This window comes from Oncorhynchus tshawytscha, linkage group LG03, assembly GCF_018296145.1.
Source record: "Oncorhynchus tshawytscha isolate Ot180627B linkage group LG03, Otsh_v2.0, whole genome shotgun sequence".
Classification (NCBI taxonomy): domain Eukaryota; kingdom Metazoa; phylum Chordata; class Actinopteri; order Salmoniformes; family Salmonidae; genus Oncorhynchus; species Oncorhynchus tshawytscha.
In genome coordinates this window covers 776,338-797,680 of record NC_056431.1, presented here as the reverse complement: position 1 = coordinate 797,680, position 21,343 = coordinate 776,338, and the positions used below count along the sequence as shown (strand labels likewise).

At 45.0% G+C, this 21,343-nt stretch overlaps 1 protein-coding gene across 4 annotated transcripts in view; it reads right to left on the bottom strand.

Moving 5' to 3' along the window:
* Positions 1-21,343, bottom strand: part of LOC112243870 (disintegrin and metalloproteinase domain-containing protein 22) — a 100,852-nt gene that overhangs the window by 50,206 nt on the left and 29,303 nt on the right. For all 4 annotated transcript variants that reach the window (XM_042306999.1, XM_042307000.1, XM_042307001.1 and 1 more), the window contains exon 4: positions 9,062-9,128. In XM_042306999.1, the coding sequence (XP_042162933.1) occupies positions 9,062-9,128 (67 nt within the window). The remainder of the gene's footprint in view (positions 1-9,061; positions 9,129-21,343) is intronic.

The following is a 21,343-nucleotide window of genomic DNA, read 5'->3' as shown; positions in this document are numbered from 1 at the left end:
TGTCTCTCTCCCTCCCCTCGATGTCTCTCTCTCCCTCCCCTCGATGTCTCTCTCTCCCTCCCCCTCGATGTGTCTCTCTCCCTCCCCCTTGATGTCTCTCTCCCTCCCCCTCGATGTCTCTCTCCCTCCCCCTCAATGTCTCTCTCTCCCTCCCCCTCAATGTGTCTCTCTCCCTCCCCTTGATGTCTCTCCCCCTCCCCTCGATGTCTCTCTCTCCCTCCCCCTCAATGTCTCTCTCTCCCTCCCCTCGATGTCTCTCTCTCCCTCCCCCTCGATGTCTCTCTCTCCCTCCCCCTCGATGTGTCTCTCTCCCTCCCCCTTGATGTCTCTCTCCCTCCCCCTCGATGTCTCTCTCCCTCCCCCTCAATGTCTCTCTCTCCCTCCCCCTCAATGTGTCTCTCTCCCTCCCCCTTGATGTCTCTCCCCCTCCCCCTCGATGTCTCTCTCTCCCTCCCCTCAATGTCTCTCTCTCCCTCCCCTCGATGTCTCTCTCCCCTCCCCTCGATGTGTCTCTCTCCCTCCCCTCGATGTCTCTCTCTCACTCCCCCTCGATGTCTCTCTCTCCCTCCCCCTCGATGTGTCTCTCTCCCTCCCCCTCGATGTGTCTCTCTCCCTCCCCCCCTCGACGTGTCTCTCCCCTCCCCTCGATGTCTCTCTCTCAATCTCTCAGGCTTTTTTAAACCACAGAGTGCTTAGGCCCATTCTGCTGCGTTAGGCTGCATGTGCGTGTGGTGTGGTACATAAAGCCATATTTATTCATATAGATTTGTATGATGTCTAAGTGCTGTCTCTTCCTGGTCTATTTCTCCTGGTCTAACTGCCATTAGACAGGAAGCCGGCCTCTCAGAGGGAAAACAGCTTTTATCACTGGATCAATTCCTGCACTACACTCTCCCCTGGGCCGAACACAGGGAGGCAGCTCTGCACTGCCCCACTGCATACCACGACTCCCTCTCTCTCTACCACAACACTCTGTCTCTCTACCACAACACTCTGTCTCTCTACCACGACTCCCTCTCTCTCTACCACAACACTCTGTCTCTCTACCACGACTCCCTCTCTCTCTACCACAACACTCTGTCTCTCTACCATGACTCCCTCTCTCTCTACCACAACACTCTGTCTCTCTACCACGACTCCCTCTCTCTCTACCACGACTCCCTCTCTCTCTACCACAACACTCTGTCTCTCTACCACGACTCCCTCTCTCTCTACCACAACACTCTGTCTCTCTACCATGACTCCCTCTCTCTCTACCACAACACTCTGTCTCTCTACAACGACTCCCTCTCTCTCTACCACGACTCCCTCTCTCTCTACCACAACACTCTGTCTCTCTACCACGACTCCCTCTCTCTCTACCACAACACTCTGTCTCTCTACCACGACTCCCTCTCTCTCTACCACGACTCCCTCTCTCTCTACCACAACACTCTGTCTCTCTACCACGACTCCCTCTCTCTCTACCACAACACTCTCTCTCTCTACCACAACACTCTCTCTCTCTACCACAACACTCTCTCTCTACCACAACACTCTCTCTCTCTACCACAACACTCTCTCTCTACCACAACACTCTCTCTTTCTACCACAACACTCTCTCTCTACCACAACACTCTCTCTCTACCACGACTCCCTCTCTCTCTACCACGACTCTCTCTCTCTCTACCACAACACTTCTCTCTCTCTACCACAACTCTGTCAGGAAGGAGGGAGAGAGAGAAAGAGATGGAAAGAGAGGGAGTGAGGAATGTGGAGGGAGACACTGACCGTCAAAGAATGTCTATCTATATCACTATCTATGGATGAGATGACTGTTACTTCTGTTGTCATTAGAGTTCCCCTCTCCTTCCTACTTCTTCTCTGGGGAGGAAGTACTCCTGTGATATCACTCTCAGTCAATGGGGGGAGAGAGAGAGAGAGAGAGAGAGAAAGGGAGAGAGAGTGTGAGGGACAGAGCGAGAGAGTCAGAGAGAGAGAGAGAGTGAGAGAGGGGAAGAACAAGAGGAAGAGAGAAAGAGAGAGCGAGAGAGGAAGATAGGAAGAGAGAGCTATTTATAAGCAGGGCTGTGCTCTACTATCCAGCACCTCTCTTCCTCCCCTCCTCTGAACCTTCTGCTCCAGTTCTCATAGACGCAAGAAACACCCAGCAAACTGCATTGTGTGTGTGTGTGTGTGTGTGTGTGTGTGTGTGTGTGTGTGTGTGTGTGTGTGTGTGTGTGTGTGTGTGTGTGTGTGTGTGTGTGTGTGTGTGTGTGTGTGTGTGTGTGCGCATTTTCTTTTCTGTTGTTTACTATATTGAAACCCCAAAATAAAAACAGTGTTATTGAAAAACTCCCCTACAGCTTTAAACAAAGATTCCAGCATTTCCAATAGAGGTTTTATCCTCTCACACTCCATAAAACAGTGAAAAATGGTTTCTCTTATATTACAAAAAGGACATCCATCTCTAACATCTGAGTTAATAATAGATACAAAAGCATTAACTGCAATGATGCCATGTAAAACCCTCCATTGCATATCACCAGTACCCTTTTGTAACGGTGGCTTGTACAGTGCTCTCCATGCTGGCTTTACCTTGTCATCAATGCCCAATTTTACCCTCCATGGAGTGTCTTTTCTATTTTTCAATTTATCTTTATTCAACACCTTGACACACCCCCTATACAAGTCCTTCCCATTCACCTCATCCAAACCCACCTCCTCCAACCCTCTCAAATCCAGCAATAACGCCTTTCTTTCTGACTCTGGGATATTCGGTGTAATCCCTAGTCTTGGAAATGAGACGTCTTCATCTTGTACCTTCTTCTTGTGGCTACTAAGCATACATAAATAGCATAAAGCAACCTTTGAATATACTGAAACCGGAAAGCAGCAGCCCTACTAGCAAGATGTACAAGACCTTGTCCCCCTCCTCTTTTGACAAATACAAAACACTTTGTGGAACCCAGTGATATTTATCCCAAAAGAAATCCACAATAATTGCCTGTATCTTAGCCAGAAGGCCAGATGGTGGTTCTAAAACTGACAACCGATGCCACAGTGCAGAGGCAATCACATTTTTAACTATAATAGTGCGCCCCCTATATGACATACGAGATAGTAACCAACGCCATCTCCTCATCCTCCCCTCCACCATTTCAACCACCCCACTCCAATTTTTTTCCATAGTCCCCTCATCTCCTAGGTACACTCCAAGATACTTAAAACCTCCCTTACACCATTCTAGCCCCCCTGGCAAAGCCATGATCCCCCCAGTCCATTCTCCAATCCGTAAAGCACAACTCTTTTCCCAATTTACCTTTGCAGAGGATATTCCCCTAAAACGATCAACCATTAGACTCAAGCTATCCACCTCCGCTTGATTTTTCACTAACACAACTACATCATCAGCATAGGCTGAGAGACGAATAGGAGGAATATCCTCTGAAAGGCACACCCCTGCAAAGCGACTTCTAATGCTATTTAGTAGTGGCTCTATAGCAATGGCATACAACATTCCTGACAAAGAACATCCCTGCCTAATACCTCTACACACTTTAAAAGGAGCACTCAAACCACCGTTAACTTTCAATACACTTTCAATGTCACCATATATCACCTTTATCATGGCAATAAAACCAGAGCTGAACCCAAACGCCTCAAACGTGTGTCATAAATATTGATGTTCAATTCGGTCAAATGCCTTTTCCTGATCAATTGAAATTAGACCAGCATCCAACCCAATAGCCCTAGAGACGTCCAAAAAAATCACGAATCAGAGAAATGTTATCCCCTATCTGCCTGCCAGGAACACAGTAAGACTGATCCGTATGTATGATTTGCCCCATCACCTCCCTCAGCCTGTTGGACAAAGCCTTTGACAATATCTTATAATCAGTGCACAATAAAGCCACCGGCCTCCAGTTCTTCACCTCCCTCGGGTCACCCTTTTTGGGCAGTAGGGTGAGGACAGCCCTTCTGCAGCTTATTGGTAGTAACCCTCCGGTTAAACTATCATTAACTACTTCTAACCAATCCTCTCCCAACATAGCCCAAAAAGACTTAAAAAGTCAACGGGAAGTCCATCAATGCCTGGTGCCCTTCCATTTTCCATGCCTTTTAATGCAGTGTATAAATCCTGCAAAGACAATGGTTGCTCAAGCTCAACCTGAGCTTCTGCAGCCACCTTTGGGAGCCCATCAAAGAACTGCTGTGTCACTGTTTTATCCTCTTTGTACTCACACTTGTAGAGCTCAGCATAGAACTCTACTGCCCTCTTTTAATTTCACTAGGGCTAGTGAGCTCTTGTCCAACAGCTGATTTGAGACAATGAATAATTTTTCTTTGTCCATTCTTTTTCTCTAAACCAAAGAAAAATTTGGATGAGGCATCCATTTCAGATATTCCCTGAAACTTACTTCTCACCAGTGCCCCCTGTGCTCTGATACCCAGCAGGTCTGCCAATGCAGCTTTTCTCCTCTTGAGGGCCTGAGTATGGCCTCGATCTCCTGTGGTCTCAACCAACATCATGAGTTCCACTATTTCAATCTCTAGGGCTTTCATTGATCTGGTGATATCCTTGGTGACATTCCTCGTGTATTGATTACAAAATTGTTGATTCTGGATTTTCCCTATATCCCACCACTGTTGAAGGGATACAAAACTGGCCTTTTGAGACCTCCACCTCTCCCAGAAAAAACTGAAACAGTTCCTGAAGTGAGCATCACTCAATAAAGTTATATTAAAATGCCAGTATGCGCTTTTGGGTTTTACATCGTTAATGAACACCACCTCTGTTATTAAACAATGATCAGAAAATCCCACTGGGGTTATCACACTTGATTTACAGACCTGAGATTGATGCTCAAAAACATAAAACCTATCTAACCTGGCCATAGAGATGATGTTCTCTCTCACATGCGCCCAGGTGTACTGCCTTGTTCCTCCATGTTGACTCCGCCAAATATCACACAGTTCATGTGTTACAATGAGGCGTTTTAAAAAAGTCCTTGAGGCTATATGAGGTTCTTGGTGATTTCTATCTAAATCGCTAACTGTGCAGTTAAAATCCCCAGCAATAAATAAATAATCTTCTTTGTTACATTTCTCAATGGTATTTGATAATGTCTCTAAAAAACATACCCTCTCAACTGTCACCACTGGGGCATATACATTTATCAGACACATAGTGATGTTTTCATACCTTGCTCTAACTTTTAATAACCTCCCCTCAACTACCTCTTCAACCTCATATGACAAAGGCAAAAACCCTTTTGAGAACAAGATAACCACACACCCCCACTTTTTGAGTTTTTATGACTACACACCACTGTCCCCCCACTCCTGTTGCCACATAACTTCATTTTCCAAATTACTATGCGTTTCTTGTAGAAAATTTATGTCACTTCCCTTTCCCCTAATTAACTCATACACCATGGCTCTTTTTTAACATCTCTTGCCCCATTTACGTTTAAAGAAGAAATCTTAAAACTGCTCATGGATGAAAAAAATATACAGAGGAAGATACAGCCACCACATCTCTTTTCAGAGTTAAAACTGCAACTGAACTCTTTCATTTTCTTTAGAATTTACATCACTTATCACTCTCGTGACCACTTTCTTTAGTCTAGCAATTTCAGGGCTTTTCAAACTTCCCCCTGTAATTTTTGACATCAGAAACTTTGCTGATTCAATAAACAATTTACGTTCAGGGAAAAAATCAGTTACATTGTAATCCTGCATATATTTCTTCCCTTTTGTCAACTTCAGAAATTGACGTATCTTCTCGATCCCATACCTCCCTTCCACCCCATTTATCTCACTATATTGTTGTGACGCGTCAGATGACTCACTCTCGCTATCCTCTCCAGAAGAGAACTCCACCATCTCTACACCTTGCTCATCTTCAACTGATTTATCACTCTCTACCTTTCTCTTAGAATTAGACCCTTCACCACCCCTTAAATTCTTCCTTTTACTCCTCGGTATTTTGAAAACATCCGCTTCCTTTTCCGTTATTTCAATCTCCTCTTGACCTCCAATTTCATTTTCCAGCACCACCTCAGCGACGGCAGTCGCAATCTCACCTACTGTTTCCCCTCCCTCTTTATTCTGATCTACCACAATTGCCCCCGTATCCACAATGCCTTCCTCTCCTACTTTTCCAACCACATCTGCCCACCTTCTCTCTTCCCCTGCACCTTTAGCATGTTCATCCCTTCGCGGTGATGCGTTAGTTGCACCCGCACTAGAGCTACTACCAGGCTCAGCGCGCTCATTCTCGGGACAACTACGCACCAAATGCCCCTCTTTTCCACAGCCAAAGCATTTCATTGATTCAGTAGATGCATAGAAGACATAATCAAATCCATCAATCTAAAAGCTGAACGCTAAATTCAGTTAATCTCCGTCCTTTTTTAAAATCATATGCACTTGTCTCCTATGAGACACGACATGTTTCAACAACGGAGATTTGCATCCAAAAAGAACCTTCTTTATTGTAGATACGATTTGACCATGGCGAGATAACTCTCGCTCCAACACTTCATCTCTAACAAATGGTGGTACGTTAGAAAGCATAACTTTCTTCGCCGGATTCATAAGCGGAAATACCGGCGTCTGTGTCTCCCGCAACACAACACCTCTCTCAACTATCTTATTCACCTTTTCAATTGAATCTAAGAATATCACTACAGCGCTATTCATCCTTGAGGCTGATTTGATGCTATCATACCCAATGATAGCACCCACAGCCAAGCTACATTCTTCCACTGAACACCCGGCCGCAGCAGGAATCTTTACTCCATGCCTCCAACTAAGTTTTTCAAACTCTACACTTCCGCGAGTGGCCATTGCAACCAGCCCCACCCGCTGGTTGTGCCCTCGCGAAAAACCAACCTCAAAGATCCCACCACCCCTATACGTGCTTAGTGATAATTAAACAAGATACCCTTAAAACAACTAAACTAATCAATATATATATATACATACCAAAACCCGATAGAGTGAAAAGAAATTCCATTCGCTCTCACAATCACTCCTGCTTGACGACTTACTCCCAGCATGCACTCCGACGAGAGAGAGAGAGAGACAAAAGAGAGAGAGACAGAGAGAGAGAGAGAGAGAGAGAGAGAGAGAGAGAGAGAGAGCTAGGGAAGCTGCAGGGCTGTTGTAATCATAGCCCACACTTTGTTTTTCTTCTTCTTTTTTATATTGTAGTCATTTAGCAGACACTCTTATCCAGAGCTACTTAGTTAGTGCATCCGTCTTCAGATAGCTAGGTGGAACAACCACACATCTCAGTCATAGTAAGTACATTTTTCCTGAAAGTAGTTATCAGCAAAATCAGAGCTAGTAAGGGGGGAGTCAAGTGCAAGTGTTGGTTCTGGAAATGTCTAATCTACATGGTGTCAATGATACATGACAGATCTAATCTACATGGTGTCAATGATACATGACAGATCTAATCTACATGGTGTCAATGATACATGACAGATCTAATCTACATGGTGTCAATGATACATGACAGGTCTAATCTACATGGTGTCAATGATATATGACAGATCTAATCTACATGGTGTCAATGATATATGACAGATCTAATCTACATGGTGTCAATGTTACATGACAGGTCTAATCTACATGGTGTCAATGATATATGACAGATCTAATCTACATGGTGTCAATGATACATGACAGGTCTAATCTACATGGTGTCGATGTTACATGACAGGTCTAATCTACATGGTGTCAATGTTACATGACAGGTCTAATCTACATGGTGTCAATGATATATGACAGGTCTAATCTACATGGTGTCAATGATATATGACAGATCTAATCTACATGGTGTCAATGATATATGACAGATCTAATCTACATGGTGTCAATGTTACATGACAGATCTAATCTACATGGTGTCAATGTTACATGACAGGTCTAATCTACATGGTGTCAATGATACATGACAGGTCTAATCTACATGGTGTCGATGTTACATGACAGGTCTAATCTACATGGTGTCGATGTTACATGACAGGTCTAATCTACATGGTGTCAATGATACATGACAGGTCTAATCTACATGGTGTCGATGTTACATGACAGGTCTAATCTACATGGTGTCGATGTTACATGACAGGTCTAATCTACATGGTGTCAATGTTACATGACAGGTCTAATCTACATGGTGTCGATGTTACATGACAGATCTAATCTACATGGTGTCGATGTTACATGACAGGTCTAATCTACATGGTGTCAATGTTACATGACAGATCTAATCTACATGGTGTCAATGTTACATGACAGGTCTAATCTACATGGTGTCAATGATACATGACAGGTCTAATCTACATGGTGTCGATGTTACATGACAGGTCTAATCTACATGGTGTCGATGTTACATGACAGGTCTAATCTACATGGTGTCAATGATACATGACAGGTCTAATCTACATGGTGTCGATGTTACATGACAGGTCTAATCTACATGGTGTCGATGTTACATGACAGGTCTAATCTACATGGTGTCAATGATACATGACAGGTCTAATCTACATGGTGTCAATGATACATGACAGATCTAATCTACATGGTGTCGATGTTACATGACAGGTCTAATCTACATGGTGTTACAAATCTGACAGAACAAATCTGTTCTTGGTTTCTTACCAACAGAAAGAATGTTATTCTACCTGCTGCTTCTCAGCTGTTTATAAACATTATTACATAGTTGGCCACTGTAAAGACTGTTGATGGCTAATAAAGTATCCCCTAGTAACAATACGAAGAGATAATAATCCGTAAAGTGTGGATTATTATTCCCCTAATAACCTAATAATCTGTTTAACTATGATCTGGCCGTGGCACAGAGAGGTGGATGTCCAGATTACAGTACGATCAGCGAGCTATGAGGATGTTGTTAATCCCAGATGAAGAGTTTTAAGGATCAACCATTGGTAGTTAATGACACAACACTGTAGTGCACCCTATCAGCAGGTTATCATCAAACCATCTCATTTCTGAAACAACATTCTAATTCAGAGACAAGATTTCCATACGGGGCTCAGTTTCTTACTTTGAATATGACCGCCTTCCCATTTTCTGAAATATGCCTCTCCACGTACTTTGAAGACAGAAGATCACTGGGGGGAAGAGAAGAGGAAACAGAGGAGAAAAGTTAGACAATTACAGATATGAATTCAGAGCTCTGTGTCGGTTAAAGGGACGGAAGAGTGTTAATGAAATGACAGTATTCTCTGGTTATCTCCAGGATTGTCTCAAAGCGTCAGAGCATCCATACCAACAATTATCAGTTGCTACTTATAGAGGATTACTTCCAGCGTGCACACACACACACACACACGCGCGCGATCACACAAACACACAATTGAAAACATTCTTAACATTCAAGGGCATGTCGTGGATGTGTTTGTACTTGAGAAAGAGAGAGAATGAGCAGAAAAGTGAGCAGACAAAAGAAAGGGACAATTTGAAAGAGAATCAGGAAAAAAGAGAGAGAAACAGGAAGAGAGAGAAACAGAGAGAAACAGAAAGAAACAGAAAGAGAGAGAGACTAATACACAAGGGCCGGTCAGTCACTGAATGCTTTCTCAGCAAAACTGGGCCTAAGATTCCCCATTGAGTTACATACTGCAGCCCCAATCGGGGACAGAGATATAGGAGCTATACACACAGCGCTGCAGTGGATGGCTGCCATCTTACCGGCTCCTGACCAATTCTTTATTTTGTGTTTTTTTAAGCTGATCTTAACTTTTGTTAGTTCATCATTTTTGCATATAATATTTCCACCATCATTTCGTATAACTGAAAACATCTTCTGGACATCAGAACAGTCATCACTAACCTCAATTTAGATTAAGATCTCTCCTTCAACGGGTCGGCAGCTGTAGATGTACAGCTCATTTCAGACCAGGCCCTAATCCCCAGGACACGGAAGAAGGACGGCTCAAGAGAGACAAATGAGTGGGCTCCCTGACGTAGTAAGACCTTTAAACCGGCCAACATTCACAAAGGGGCCAGGCGGATTACCAGGACACGTACTCAGAGCATGCACTGACCAGTACTGACCCAGTGTATATAGCCAAGATATCATGACTCAGTACTGGTACCCCATGTATATAGCCAAGATATCATGGACTCAGTACTGGTACCCTGTGTATATAGCCAAGTTATCATGACTCAGTACTGGTACCCCATGTATATAGCCAAGATATCATGGACTCAGTACTGGTACCCCATGTATATAGCAAGACATCATGACTCAGTACTGGTACCCCGTGGATATAGCCAAGTTATCATGACTCAGTACTGGTACCCCATGTATATAGCCAAGTTATCATGACTCAGTACTGGTACCCCGTGTATATAGCCAAGTTATCATGGACTCAGTACTGACCCAGTGTATATAGCCAAGTTATCATGGACTCAGTACTGGTACCCCATGTATATAGCCAAGATATCATGACTCAGTACTGGTACCCCATGTATATAGCCAAGTTATCATGACTCAGTACTGGCACCCCATGTATATAGCCAAGTTATCATGACTCAGTACTGGTACCCCGTGTATATAGTCAAGTTATCATGACTCAGTACTGGTACCCCATGTATATAGCCAATTTATCATGGACTCAGTACTGGTACCCCATGTATATAGCCAATATATCATGGACTCAGTACTGGTACCCCATGTATATAGCCAATATATCATGACACAGTACTGGTACCCCATGTATATAGCCAAGATATCATGACTCAGTACTGGTACCCCATGTATATAGCCAAGATATCATGACTCAGTACTGGTACCCCATGTATATAGCCAAGATATCATGACTCAGTACTGGTACCCCATGTATATAGCCAAGATATCATGGACTCAGTACTGGTACCCCATGTATATAGCCAAGATATCATGACTCAGTACTGGTACCCCGTGTACATAGCCAAGTTATCATGGACTCAGTACTGGTACCCTGTGTATTTAGCCAAGTTATCATGGACTCAGTACTGACCCAGTGTATATAGCCAAGTTATCATGGACTCAGTACTGGTACCCCATGTATATAGCCAAGTTATCATGACTCAGTACTGGTACCAAGTGTATATAGCCAAGTTATCATGGACTCAGTACTGGTACCCCTTGTATATAGCCAAGTTATCATGACTCAGTACTGGTACCCCGTGTATATAGCCAAGTTATCATGACTCAGTACTGGTACTCAGTGTATATAGCCAAGTTATCATGACTCAGTACTGGTACTCAGTGTATATAGCCAAGTTATCATGACTCAGTACTGGTACCCCGTGTATATAGCCAAGTTATCATGACTCAGTACTGGTACCCCGTGTATATAGCCAAGTTATCATGACTCAGTACTGGTACCCCGTGTATATAGCCAAGTTATCATGACTCAGTACTGGTACCCCGTGTATATAGCCAAGTTATCATGACTCAGTACTGGTACCCCATGTATATAGCCAAGTTATCGTTACTCATTGTGTATTTATTCTTTGTTCTATTATTCTCTCTGTATTGTTGGGAAGGGCCCTAAGTCCGCATTGCACTATTAGTCTACACCTGTCGTTTATGAAGAATGTGACTAATAAAATTGGATTTGACATCCAAACACTAAACAACAGGAAGGACAACCCAGACATAACACACACACAGTTACACACTGCCCTCTACCTACGCTGGTAAGTTCTTTATTGGTGTCAGTTGAGTTGTTAGGTGTTTGGTGCAACTGCTAATGCTGCATCAGGGTGTTTTATGCTCTGCTGAGGTACTGTATCTATGGGAACACCTGGCTCCACCCCAATATCAGACTCTGTACTTCCCTGGATGTATATTAGTTGGAGCATCGGGAGTGACACTAAAATCTAAAATAAATACCAGCGCGCTGCACCTCAACAGACTCACTCCCAACATTTGCCCAGTGAGCAATCAATCACCTCCAACCGCCTGTCAGCACCCAATCAACAGCCAGTGCTGTGGAGGCGGGGATCATTTTTCCACTGACTAAGAGATGGAGTGTTTCAAAGTTTATCTCGGGGGCATACAGAGACCAAGTAGAGGATTTTGTGTATAAAGAATCTGAAAGTGTGTGTCTGTATGTGTATGCCCATGGGTATCTGTGTGTGTGTGTGTGTGTGTGTGTGTGTGTGTGTGTGTGTGTGTGTGTGTGTGTGTGTGTGTGCGACACCAGTCACATGACCAAGCAGACGCCAAACAGCTGGTCAGACACACACACACACACACACACACACACACACACACACACACACACACACACACACACACACACACACACACACACACACACACACACACACACGTACTGGTATTAAACATTGACAAACAAGGAATAGGGGGAGAGTGAGGGAGGAATGGAGAGAGAGAGGAATGGAGAGAGAGAAGAATGGAGAGAGAGAGGAATGGAGAGAGAGAAGAATGGAAAGAGAGAGGAATGGAGAGAGAGAAGAATGGAAAGAGAGAGGAATGGAGAGAGAGAAGAATGGAAAGAGAGAGGAATGGAGAGAGAGAAGAATGGAAAGAGAGAGGAATGGAGAGAGAGAAGAATGGAAAGAGAGAGGAATGGAGAGGGAGGAATGGAGAGAGAGAAGAATGGAAAGAGAGGAATGGAGAGAGAGAGGAATGGAGAGAGAGAGGAATGGAGAGAGATGGGAAGAGAGAGAAAGTGAGAGACAGAGAGAGAAAGGGAACTGGGTGTTAGATGACTAATAGACATTCTGTGACAGTAATACAAACGGCAAGGGAGAAGAGATAGAAAGGGAGCGAGAGAGAGAGAGAAAGAGGTGAGAGAGAGAAAGAGGTGTGTGAGAGAGAGAGAAAGAGGTGTGAAAGAGAGAGAGAGAGAAAGAGGTGTGTGAGAGAAAGAGGTGTGAGAGAGGGAGAGAGAGAGAGAAAGAGAGAGAGAGAGAGAGAGAGAGAGAGAGAGAAAGAGGTGAGAGAGAGAGAGTGAGCGAAAGAGAGAGAGAGAGAGAGAAAAAAAAATAGGTGAGAGAGAGAGGTGAGAGAGGGAGAGAGAGAGAGAGAGAGAGAGAGAGAGAGAGAGAGAGAGAGAGAGAGAGAGAGAATTAAGAGAGATGGGGAGAGATGGATGGCAGAGATGAGCGGAGAAGAATAAAAAGCATAGGAACAGTGAAATATAGAGAAAGGTAGACGGATCAGCCTCCTTATGCACGTCTCACCATCCTTGTGTGTGTCCTCCAACCCCAAACTGTCCCACATTGAGACACATAGTTTACTTTTTTGTTCTGGGTGTGTGTTTAAGATTCAGCTTCTGTGGTCTGTATCAGCCCCCATGCTGAGCGGGGGCCTGGAGAGAGACTGGCGTGCGTACTGAGCCCGCATGGAGGACACACAGGGCCGTAATGGAGGACGCTGATAATAGATTTCAGCTTTAATTATTTTGAGATTTGAATAATTTATTGGACAGATGCAAAGTCAGCTCTTGCTTTTGCCTTTCACCTACCCCCGCGCGCGCACACGCACACACACACACACACACACTAACACAAACAAAAAAACACACATATCGTGGAGAAATTACAAGATTTTGTTAATAATACTGTTATTGCATCAAATGGTTGTTGTTTTGTTTGTGCCGGGAGGTACCAGGGTGGAGATGACTCGGGTATGGATAACGATAAAAGGAACTTTTGGGGGCCAGACCCTGGTTTCTACACAATGAGAACAGTCTTTACAGCAGATACAGTCTGCTGTGAACTATTAGTATCTTTCATAAAAATCCTAACCGTATGACCCATTCCATACATCTGTTGTTTGTCATGAACATTTAGGAGGATGGACTTTGCTATAAAATGCTGTGGCTCAAATCCGCTTGTTGGGCTCTCAACAAATCACCTACAGGTGGGTCATCGACCAGCTTCATTATTGCAATAATTAATCGAGAATAGTATCTAGTTATGGTAAGGGGTGAAATAAGTATAGCCAGTTATAATTGTAATGGTTTAGCAGATGATAAAAAAAGAAAATCAGTCTTTACGTGGCTAAAAGAAAAGGAATAACATATACTGCTTACAGGAAACTCACTATACATCCTTAGATGAAGTTGTGTGGAAAAAGGAATGGGGTGGTGAAATAATTTTCTGTCATGGACAGAGGAACTCAACTGTCACGCCCTGACCTTAGAGAGACGTTTTATTTCTCAATTTGGTTAGGTCAGGGTGTGATTTGGGGTGGGCATTCAATGTTGTATATGTCTTTGTTTTTGGCCGAGTATGGTTCCCAATCAGAGGCAACTGTCTATCATTGTCTCTGATTGGGAATCATACTTAGACAACCCTTTTTCCCACTTTCTGGTGTGGGATCTTGTTTTTGTATAGTTGTCTTGTGCACTTGCGTTCTGCATTAGCATCGAACAGCCCTGTTCAGGGAAGCTGTTCAGGGAAGCTAGAAACCATTATACACAGGCAGTTAGAAAAGGCTAGCTTTTTCAAACAGAAATTTGCTTCCTGCAACACTAACTCAAAAAAGTTCTGGGACACTGTAAAGTCCATGGAGAATAAGAACACCTCCTCCCAGCTGCCCACTGCACTGAAGATAGGAAACACTGTCACCACTGATAAATCCACCATAATTGAGAATTTCAATAAGCATTTTTCTACGGCTGGCCATGCTTTCCACCTGGCTACTCCTACCCCGGTCAACAGCACTGCACCCCCCACAGCAACTCGCTCAAGCCTTCCCCATTTCTCCTTCTCCCAAATCCAGTCAGCTGATGTTCTGAAAGAGCTGCAAAATCTGGACCCCTACAAATCAGCCGGGCTAGACAATCTGGACCCTTTCTTTCTAAAATGATCTGCCGAAATTGTTGCCACCCCTATTACTAGCCTGTTCAACCTCTCTTTCGTGTCGTCTGAGATTCCCAAAGATTGGAAAGCAGCTGTGGTCATCCCCCTCTTCAAAGGGGGGGACACTCTTGACCCAAACTGCTACAGACCTATATCTATCCTACCCTGCCTTTCTAAGGTCTTCGAAAGCAAAGTCAACAAACAGATTACCGACCATTTCGAATCTCACCATACCTTCTCTGCTATGCAGTCTGGTTTCAGATCTGGTCATGGGTGCACCTCAGCCACGCTCAAGGTCCTAAACGATATCTTAACCGCCATCGATAAGAAACATTACTGTGCAGCCGTATTCATTGATCTGGCAAAGGCTTTCGATTCTGTCAATCACCACATCCTCATCGGCAGACTCAACAGCCTTGGTTTCTCAAATGATTGCCTCGCCTGGTTCACCAACTACTTCTCTGATAGAGTTCAGTGTGTCAAATCGGAGGGTCTGCTGTCCGGACCTCTGGCAGTCTCTATGGGGGTGCCACAGGGTTCAATTCTTGGACCTACTCTCTTCTCTGTATACATCAATGAGGTCGCTCTTGCTGCTGGAGAGTCTCTGATCCACCTCTACGCAGACGACACCATTCTGTATACTTCTGGCCCTTCTTTGGACACTGTGTTAACAACCCTCCAGGCAAGCTTCAATGCCATACAACTCTCCTTCCGTGGCCTCCAATTGCTCTTAAATACAAGTAAAACTAAATGCAGGCTCTTCAACCGATCGCGGCCTGCACCTGCCCGCCTGTCCAACATCACTACTCTGGACGGCTCTGACTTAGAATACGTGGACAACTACAAATACCTAGATGTCTGGTTAGACTGTAAACTCTCCTTCCAGACCCACATCAAACATCTCCAATCCAAAGTTAAATCTAGAATTGGCTTCCTATTTCGCAAACCAAGCATCCTTCACTCATGCTGCCAAACATACCCTTGTAAAAGTGACCATCCTACCAATCCTTGACTTCGGCGATGTCATTTACAAAATAGCCTCCAATACCCTACTGAACAAATTGGATGCAGTCTATCACAGTGCAATCCGTTTTGTCACCAAAGCCCCATATACTACCCACCATTGCGACTTGTACGCTCTCGTTGGCTGGCCCTCGCTTCATACTCGTCGCCAAACCCACTGGCTCCATGTCATCTACAAGACCCGGCTAGGTAAAGTCCCCCCTTATCTCAGATCGCTGGTCACCATAGCATCACCCACCTGTAGCACGCGCTCCAGCAGGTATATCTCTCTGGTCACCCCCAAAACCAATTCTTTCTTTGGCCGCCTCTCCTTCCAGTTCTCTGCTGCCAATGACTGGAATGAACTACAAAAATCTCTGAAACTGGAAACACTTATCTCCCTCACTAGCTTTAAGCAGCAACTGTCAGAGCAACTCACAGATTACTGCACCTGTACATAGCCCACCTATAATTTAGCCCAAACAACTACCTCTTTCCCTACTGTATTTATTTTATTTATTTATTTTGCTCCTTTGCACCCCATTATTTTTATTTCTACTTTGCACATTCTTCCACTGCAAATCTACCATTCCAGTGTTTTACTTGCTATATTGTATTTACTTTGCCACCATGGTCTTTTTTTTGCCTTTACCTCCCTTATCTCACCTCATTTGCTCACATCGTATATAGACTAGTTTATACTGTATTATTGACTGTATGTTTGTTTTACTCCATGTGTAGCTCTGTGTCGTTGTATGTGTCGAACTGCTTTGCTTTATCTTGGCCAGGTCGCAATTGTAAATGAGAACTTGTTCTCAACTTGCCTACCTGGTTAAATAAAGGTGTTCTCAACTTGCCTACCTGGTTAAATAAAGGTGAAATAATAAAATAAAATAAAAAATACTGCATGTTCGTTATTTTCTTTGTTGTTTTTGTTGTAAGTTTCACTATTAAAGAATGTGGAACTCTACACAACCTGCGCCATAGTCCGATCCTTTCAACGAACATAACATTAACAAAAATGTCTATCTGAATGTGCAAATAGTCAGGAATGATCCGCAAGGAAGGTGGATCTTTTTGAATATGAAAGTGGACGAAAAATAAATTTGGCTCATTAACATATACAGTGGGGCAAAAAAGTATTTAGTCAGCCACCAATTGTGCAAGTTCTCCCACTTAAAAAGATGAGAGAGGCCTGTAATTTTCATCATAGGTACACTTCAACTATGACAGACAAAATGAGAAAACAAATCCAGAAAATCACATTGTAGGATTTTTTATGAATTTATTTGCAAATTATGGTGGAAAATAAGTATTTGGTCACCTACAAACAAGCAAGTTTCTGGCTCTCACAGACCTGTAACTTCTTATTTAAGAGGCTCCTCTGTCCTCCACTCGTTACCTGTATTAATGGCACCTGTTTGAACTTGTTATCAGTATAAAAGACACCTGTCCACAACCTCAAACAGTCACACTCCAAACTCCACTATGGCCAAGACCAAAGAGCTGTCAAAGGACACCAGAAACAAAATGGTAGACCTGCACCAGGCTGGGAAGACTGAATCTGCAATAAGTAAGCAGCTTGGTTTGTAGAAATCAACTGTGGGAGCAATTATTAGGAAATGGAAGACATACAAGACCACTGATAATCTCCCTCGATCTGGGGCTCCACGCAAGATCTCACCCCGTGGGGTCAAAATGATCACAAGAACGGTGAGCAAAAATCCCAGAACCACACGGGGGGACCTAGTGAATGACCTGCAGAGAGCTGGGACCAAAGTAACAAAGCCTACCATCAGTAACACATTACACCGCCAGGGACTCAAATCCTGCAGTGCCAGACTTGTACCCCTGCTTAAGCCAGTACATGTCCAGGCCCATCTGAAGTTTGCTAGAGAGCATTTGGATGATCCAGAAGAAGATTGGGAGAATGTCATATGGTCAGATGAAACCAAAATATAACTTTTTGGTAAAAACTCAACTCGTCGTGTTTGGAGGACAAAGAATGCTGAGTTGCATCCAAAGAGCACCATACCTACTGTGAAGCATGGGGGTGGAAAGATCATGCTTTGGGGCTGTTTTTCTGCAAAAGGACCAGGACGACTGATCCGTGTAATGGAAAGAATGAATGGGGCCATGTATTGTGAGATTTTGAGTGAAAACCTCCTTCCATCAGCAAGGGCATTGAATATGAAACGTGGCTGGGTCTTTCAGCATGACAATGATCCCAAACACACCGCCCGGGCAACGAAGGAGTGGCTTCGTAAGAAGCATTTCAAGGTCCTGGAATGGCCTAGCCAGTCTCCAGATCTCAACCCCTCTCAACAGCCCCAAAACATCACTGCTCTAGAGGAGATCTGCATGGAGGAATGGGCCAAAATACCAGCAACAGTTTGTGAAAACCTTGTGAAGACTTACAGAAAACGTTGTCATTGATCGTTGACCTCTGACCTCTGTCATTGCCAACAAAGGGTATTTAACAAAGTATTGAGATAAACTTTTGTTCTTGGCCAAATACTTATCTTCCACCATAATTTGCAAATAAATTCATAAAAAATCCTACAATGTGATTTTCTGGATTTTTTTTCTCATTTTGTCTGTCATAGTTGAAGTGTACCTATGATGATAATTATAGGCCTCTCTCATCTTTTTAAGTGGGACAACTTGCACAATTGGTGGCTGACTTAATACTTTTTTGCCCCACTGTATGGTCCAAATCAAAATGTTCCATACTTCTTTGAAAACATTCATACCAATTTATTGAACTTACAGGCAACAAATGATTATATCATTATGGTAGGAGACTATAACACAGTGTTAAGTACCTCAATGGACCGTAAAGGTAATCACTCTACAAACTATCATCACCGTGCCCTTAAGGGAATCACAAATATTATGGACACATGAGAAATAGTGGATTTGGAGACTAAAAAACCCAGACCTAGTGAGATATACATGGAGGAGACTTAATCAAGCTAGTCGTCTTGACTACTTTCTTGTCTCTTTCATCAAAGGTTTAAAAAAGTTTTAATAGGAGACAGAATACGATCAGATCATCATCTAATTGGCATTCACATAACTATTAAAGATTTTCCACATGGACGGGGATATTGGAAATTTAATCAAAGTTTACTGGAGGACAATTTATTTTTAACTAAGACAAAATCATTTATAACTGAATTTTTCCAGTATAATATAGGTTCAGCAAATCTCCTTATTGTTTGGGATACTGTCATGAACTTCAAAATGAGCGCACCAAGGTGCAGCGTGCATTGAGCTCCATATCTTTTTAATACAAAGTGAAACTAGAACCAAAACAACAAAACTTACAAAGAACGTGAAGACGTAGTGCCCAAACACACTAACACAAACAATATCCCACAAACACAGGTGGAAAAAATGGCTACTTAAATATGATCCCCAATTAGAGGCAACGATTACCAGCAAACACCAACATAGAAAATGTAAACTAGAACACCACCTAGTCACGCCCTGACCTACTACACCATAGAGAAACACGGGCTCTCTATGGTCAGGGCGTACCAGTACCCCCCCCCCCCCAAAGGTGTGGACTCTGGCCGCAAAACCTGAAACCAAATGGGGGGGATAGGGGGGGGTGACTAGTTTCGGTGGCGGCTCCGGTGCGGGTTGTAGCCCCTCCCTAGACCCCAAATCCGACCATGGCACCGGGCTGAACGCTGTGCCTGGACTGGGCACCGGCACAGAGGAGGGCTCCGGCCCTGTAGCTGGGTTGGACGCCGTGCCTGGACTGGGCACTGGCGCAGAGGAATGTTCCGGCCATGGCGCTGGGCTGAATGCCATGCCTGGACTGGGCACTGGCGCAGAGGGCTCCGGTCCTGGAGCTGAGTTGGACGCCATGTCTAAACTGGGCATCGGCGCAGAAGAAGGCTCCGGCCATGGAGCTGGGCTTACCGCCATGCCTGGACTGGGCACCTTCACAGAGGAAGGCTCCGGCCTTGGAACTGGGCTGGACACCGTGCCTGGACTGGGCACCGGCGCAGAAGGCTCCGGCCATGGAGCTGGACTGGACGCCGTGTCTGGACTGGACACCGGTGCAGAGGAGGGCTCCTGCCATGGAACAGGACTGGATGCCTTGCCTGGACTGGGCATCGGCACAGAGGAAGGCTCCTGCCCTGGAGCAGGACTGGATGCCTTGCCTGGAAGCTCCGGATCGTTGACTGTCGCTGGAGGTTCCGGACCGTTGACCGTCACTGAAGGTTCCGGACCGTTGACCGTCGCTGGAGGTTCCGGACCGTTGACCGTCGCTGGAGGTTCCGGACCGTTGACCGTCGCTGGAGGTTCCGGACCGTTGACCGTCGCTGGAGGTTCAGGACCGTTGACCGTCACTGAAGGTTCCGGACCGTTGACCGTCGCTGGAGGTTCCGGACCGTTGACCGTCGCTGGAGGTTCTGGACCATTGACCGTCGCTGGAGGTTCAGGAGCGTTGACCGTCGCTGGAGGTTCCGGACCGTTGACCGCCGCTGGAGGTTCCGGACCGTTGACCGTCGCTGGAGGTTCAGGACCGTTGACCGTCGCTAGAGGTTCAGGACCGTTGACCGTCGCTGGAGGTTCCGGACCATTGACCGTCGCTGGAGGTTCAGGACCGTTGACCGTCGCTGGATGTTCAGGACCATTGACCGTCGCTGGAGGTTCAGGACTGTTGACCATCGCTGGATGTTCAGGACCGTTGACCGTCGCTGGAGGTTCAGGACCGTTGACCGTCGCTGGATGTTCCGGACCGTGGACCGTCGTGGGAGGTTCTGGACCGTGAACCGTCGCTGGAGGTTCCGGACTGGACTGGGAATCATCACCAGAAGCTCTGGACTGGGAACTGTCACCGGAAGCTCTGGACTGGGAACTGCCGCCGGAAGCTCTGGACTATGAATGTGCACTGGAGGCCTAGTGCGTGGAGCAGGTACAGGGGGCACCGGACTGGTGACACAGTCTTCAGGGCGAGTGCGAGGAACAGGCACAGGACCCACCGGACTGGGGACACGCACTTCAGGGCGAGTGCGAGGAACAGGCACAGGACGTACCGGACTGGGAACACGCACTTCAGGCAAAGTGCGAGGAGGAGACACATGACGTACCGGACTGGAGAGGCGAACTTGTGGCCAGAGGCGTGGAACCGGCACAGACTGCTATTTTTTTTATTTTACCTTTATTTAACTAGGCAAGTCAGTTAAGAACAAATTCTTATTTTCAATGACGGCCTAGGAACAGTGGGTTAACTGCCTGTTAAGGGGCAGAACGACAGATTTGTACCTTGTCAGCTCGGGGGTTTGAACTTGCAACCTTCCGGTTATTAGTCCAACGCTCTAACCACTAGGCTACCCTGCCGCTAACCGGATCCTCTGGTCGGATGTTGATCAGAACAGACTTGCACATCTCTCTCATCTCACTCTCTCCTAACTTCGCCATTGCCTCCCTGACAGTCTCTGGCTCTTCCCTCTTCTCAGCCGCCAGCGCCATG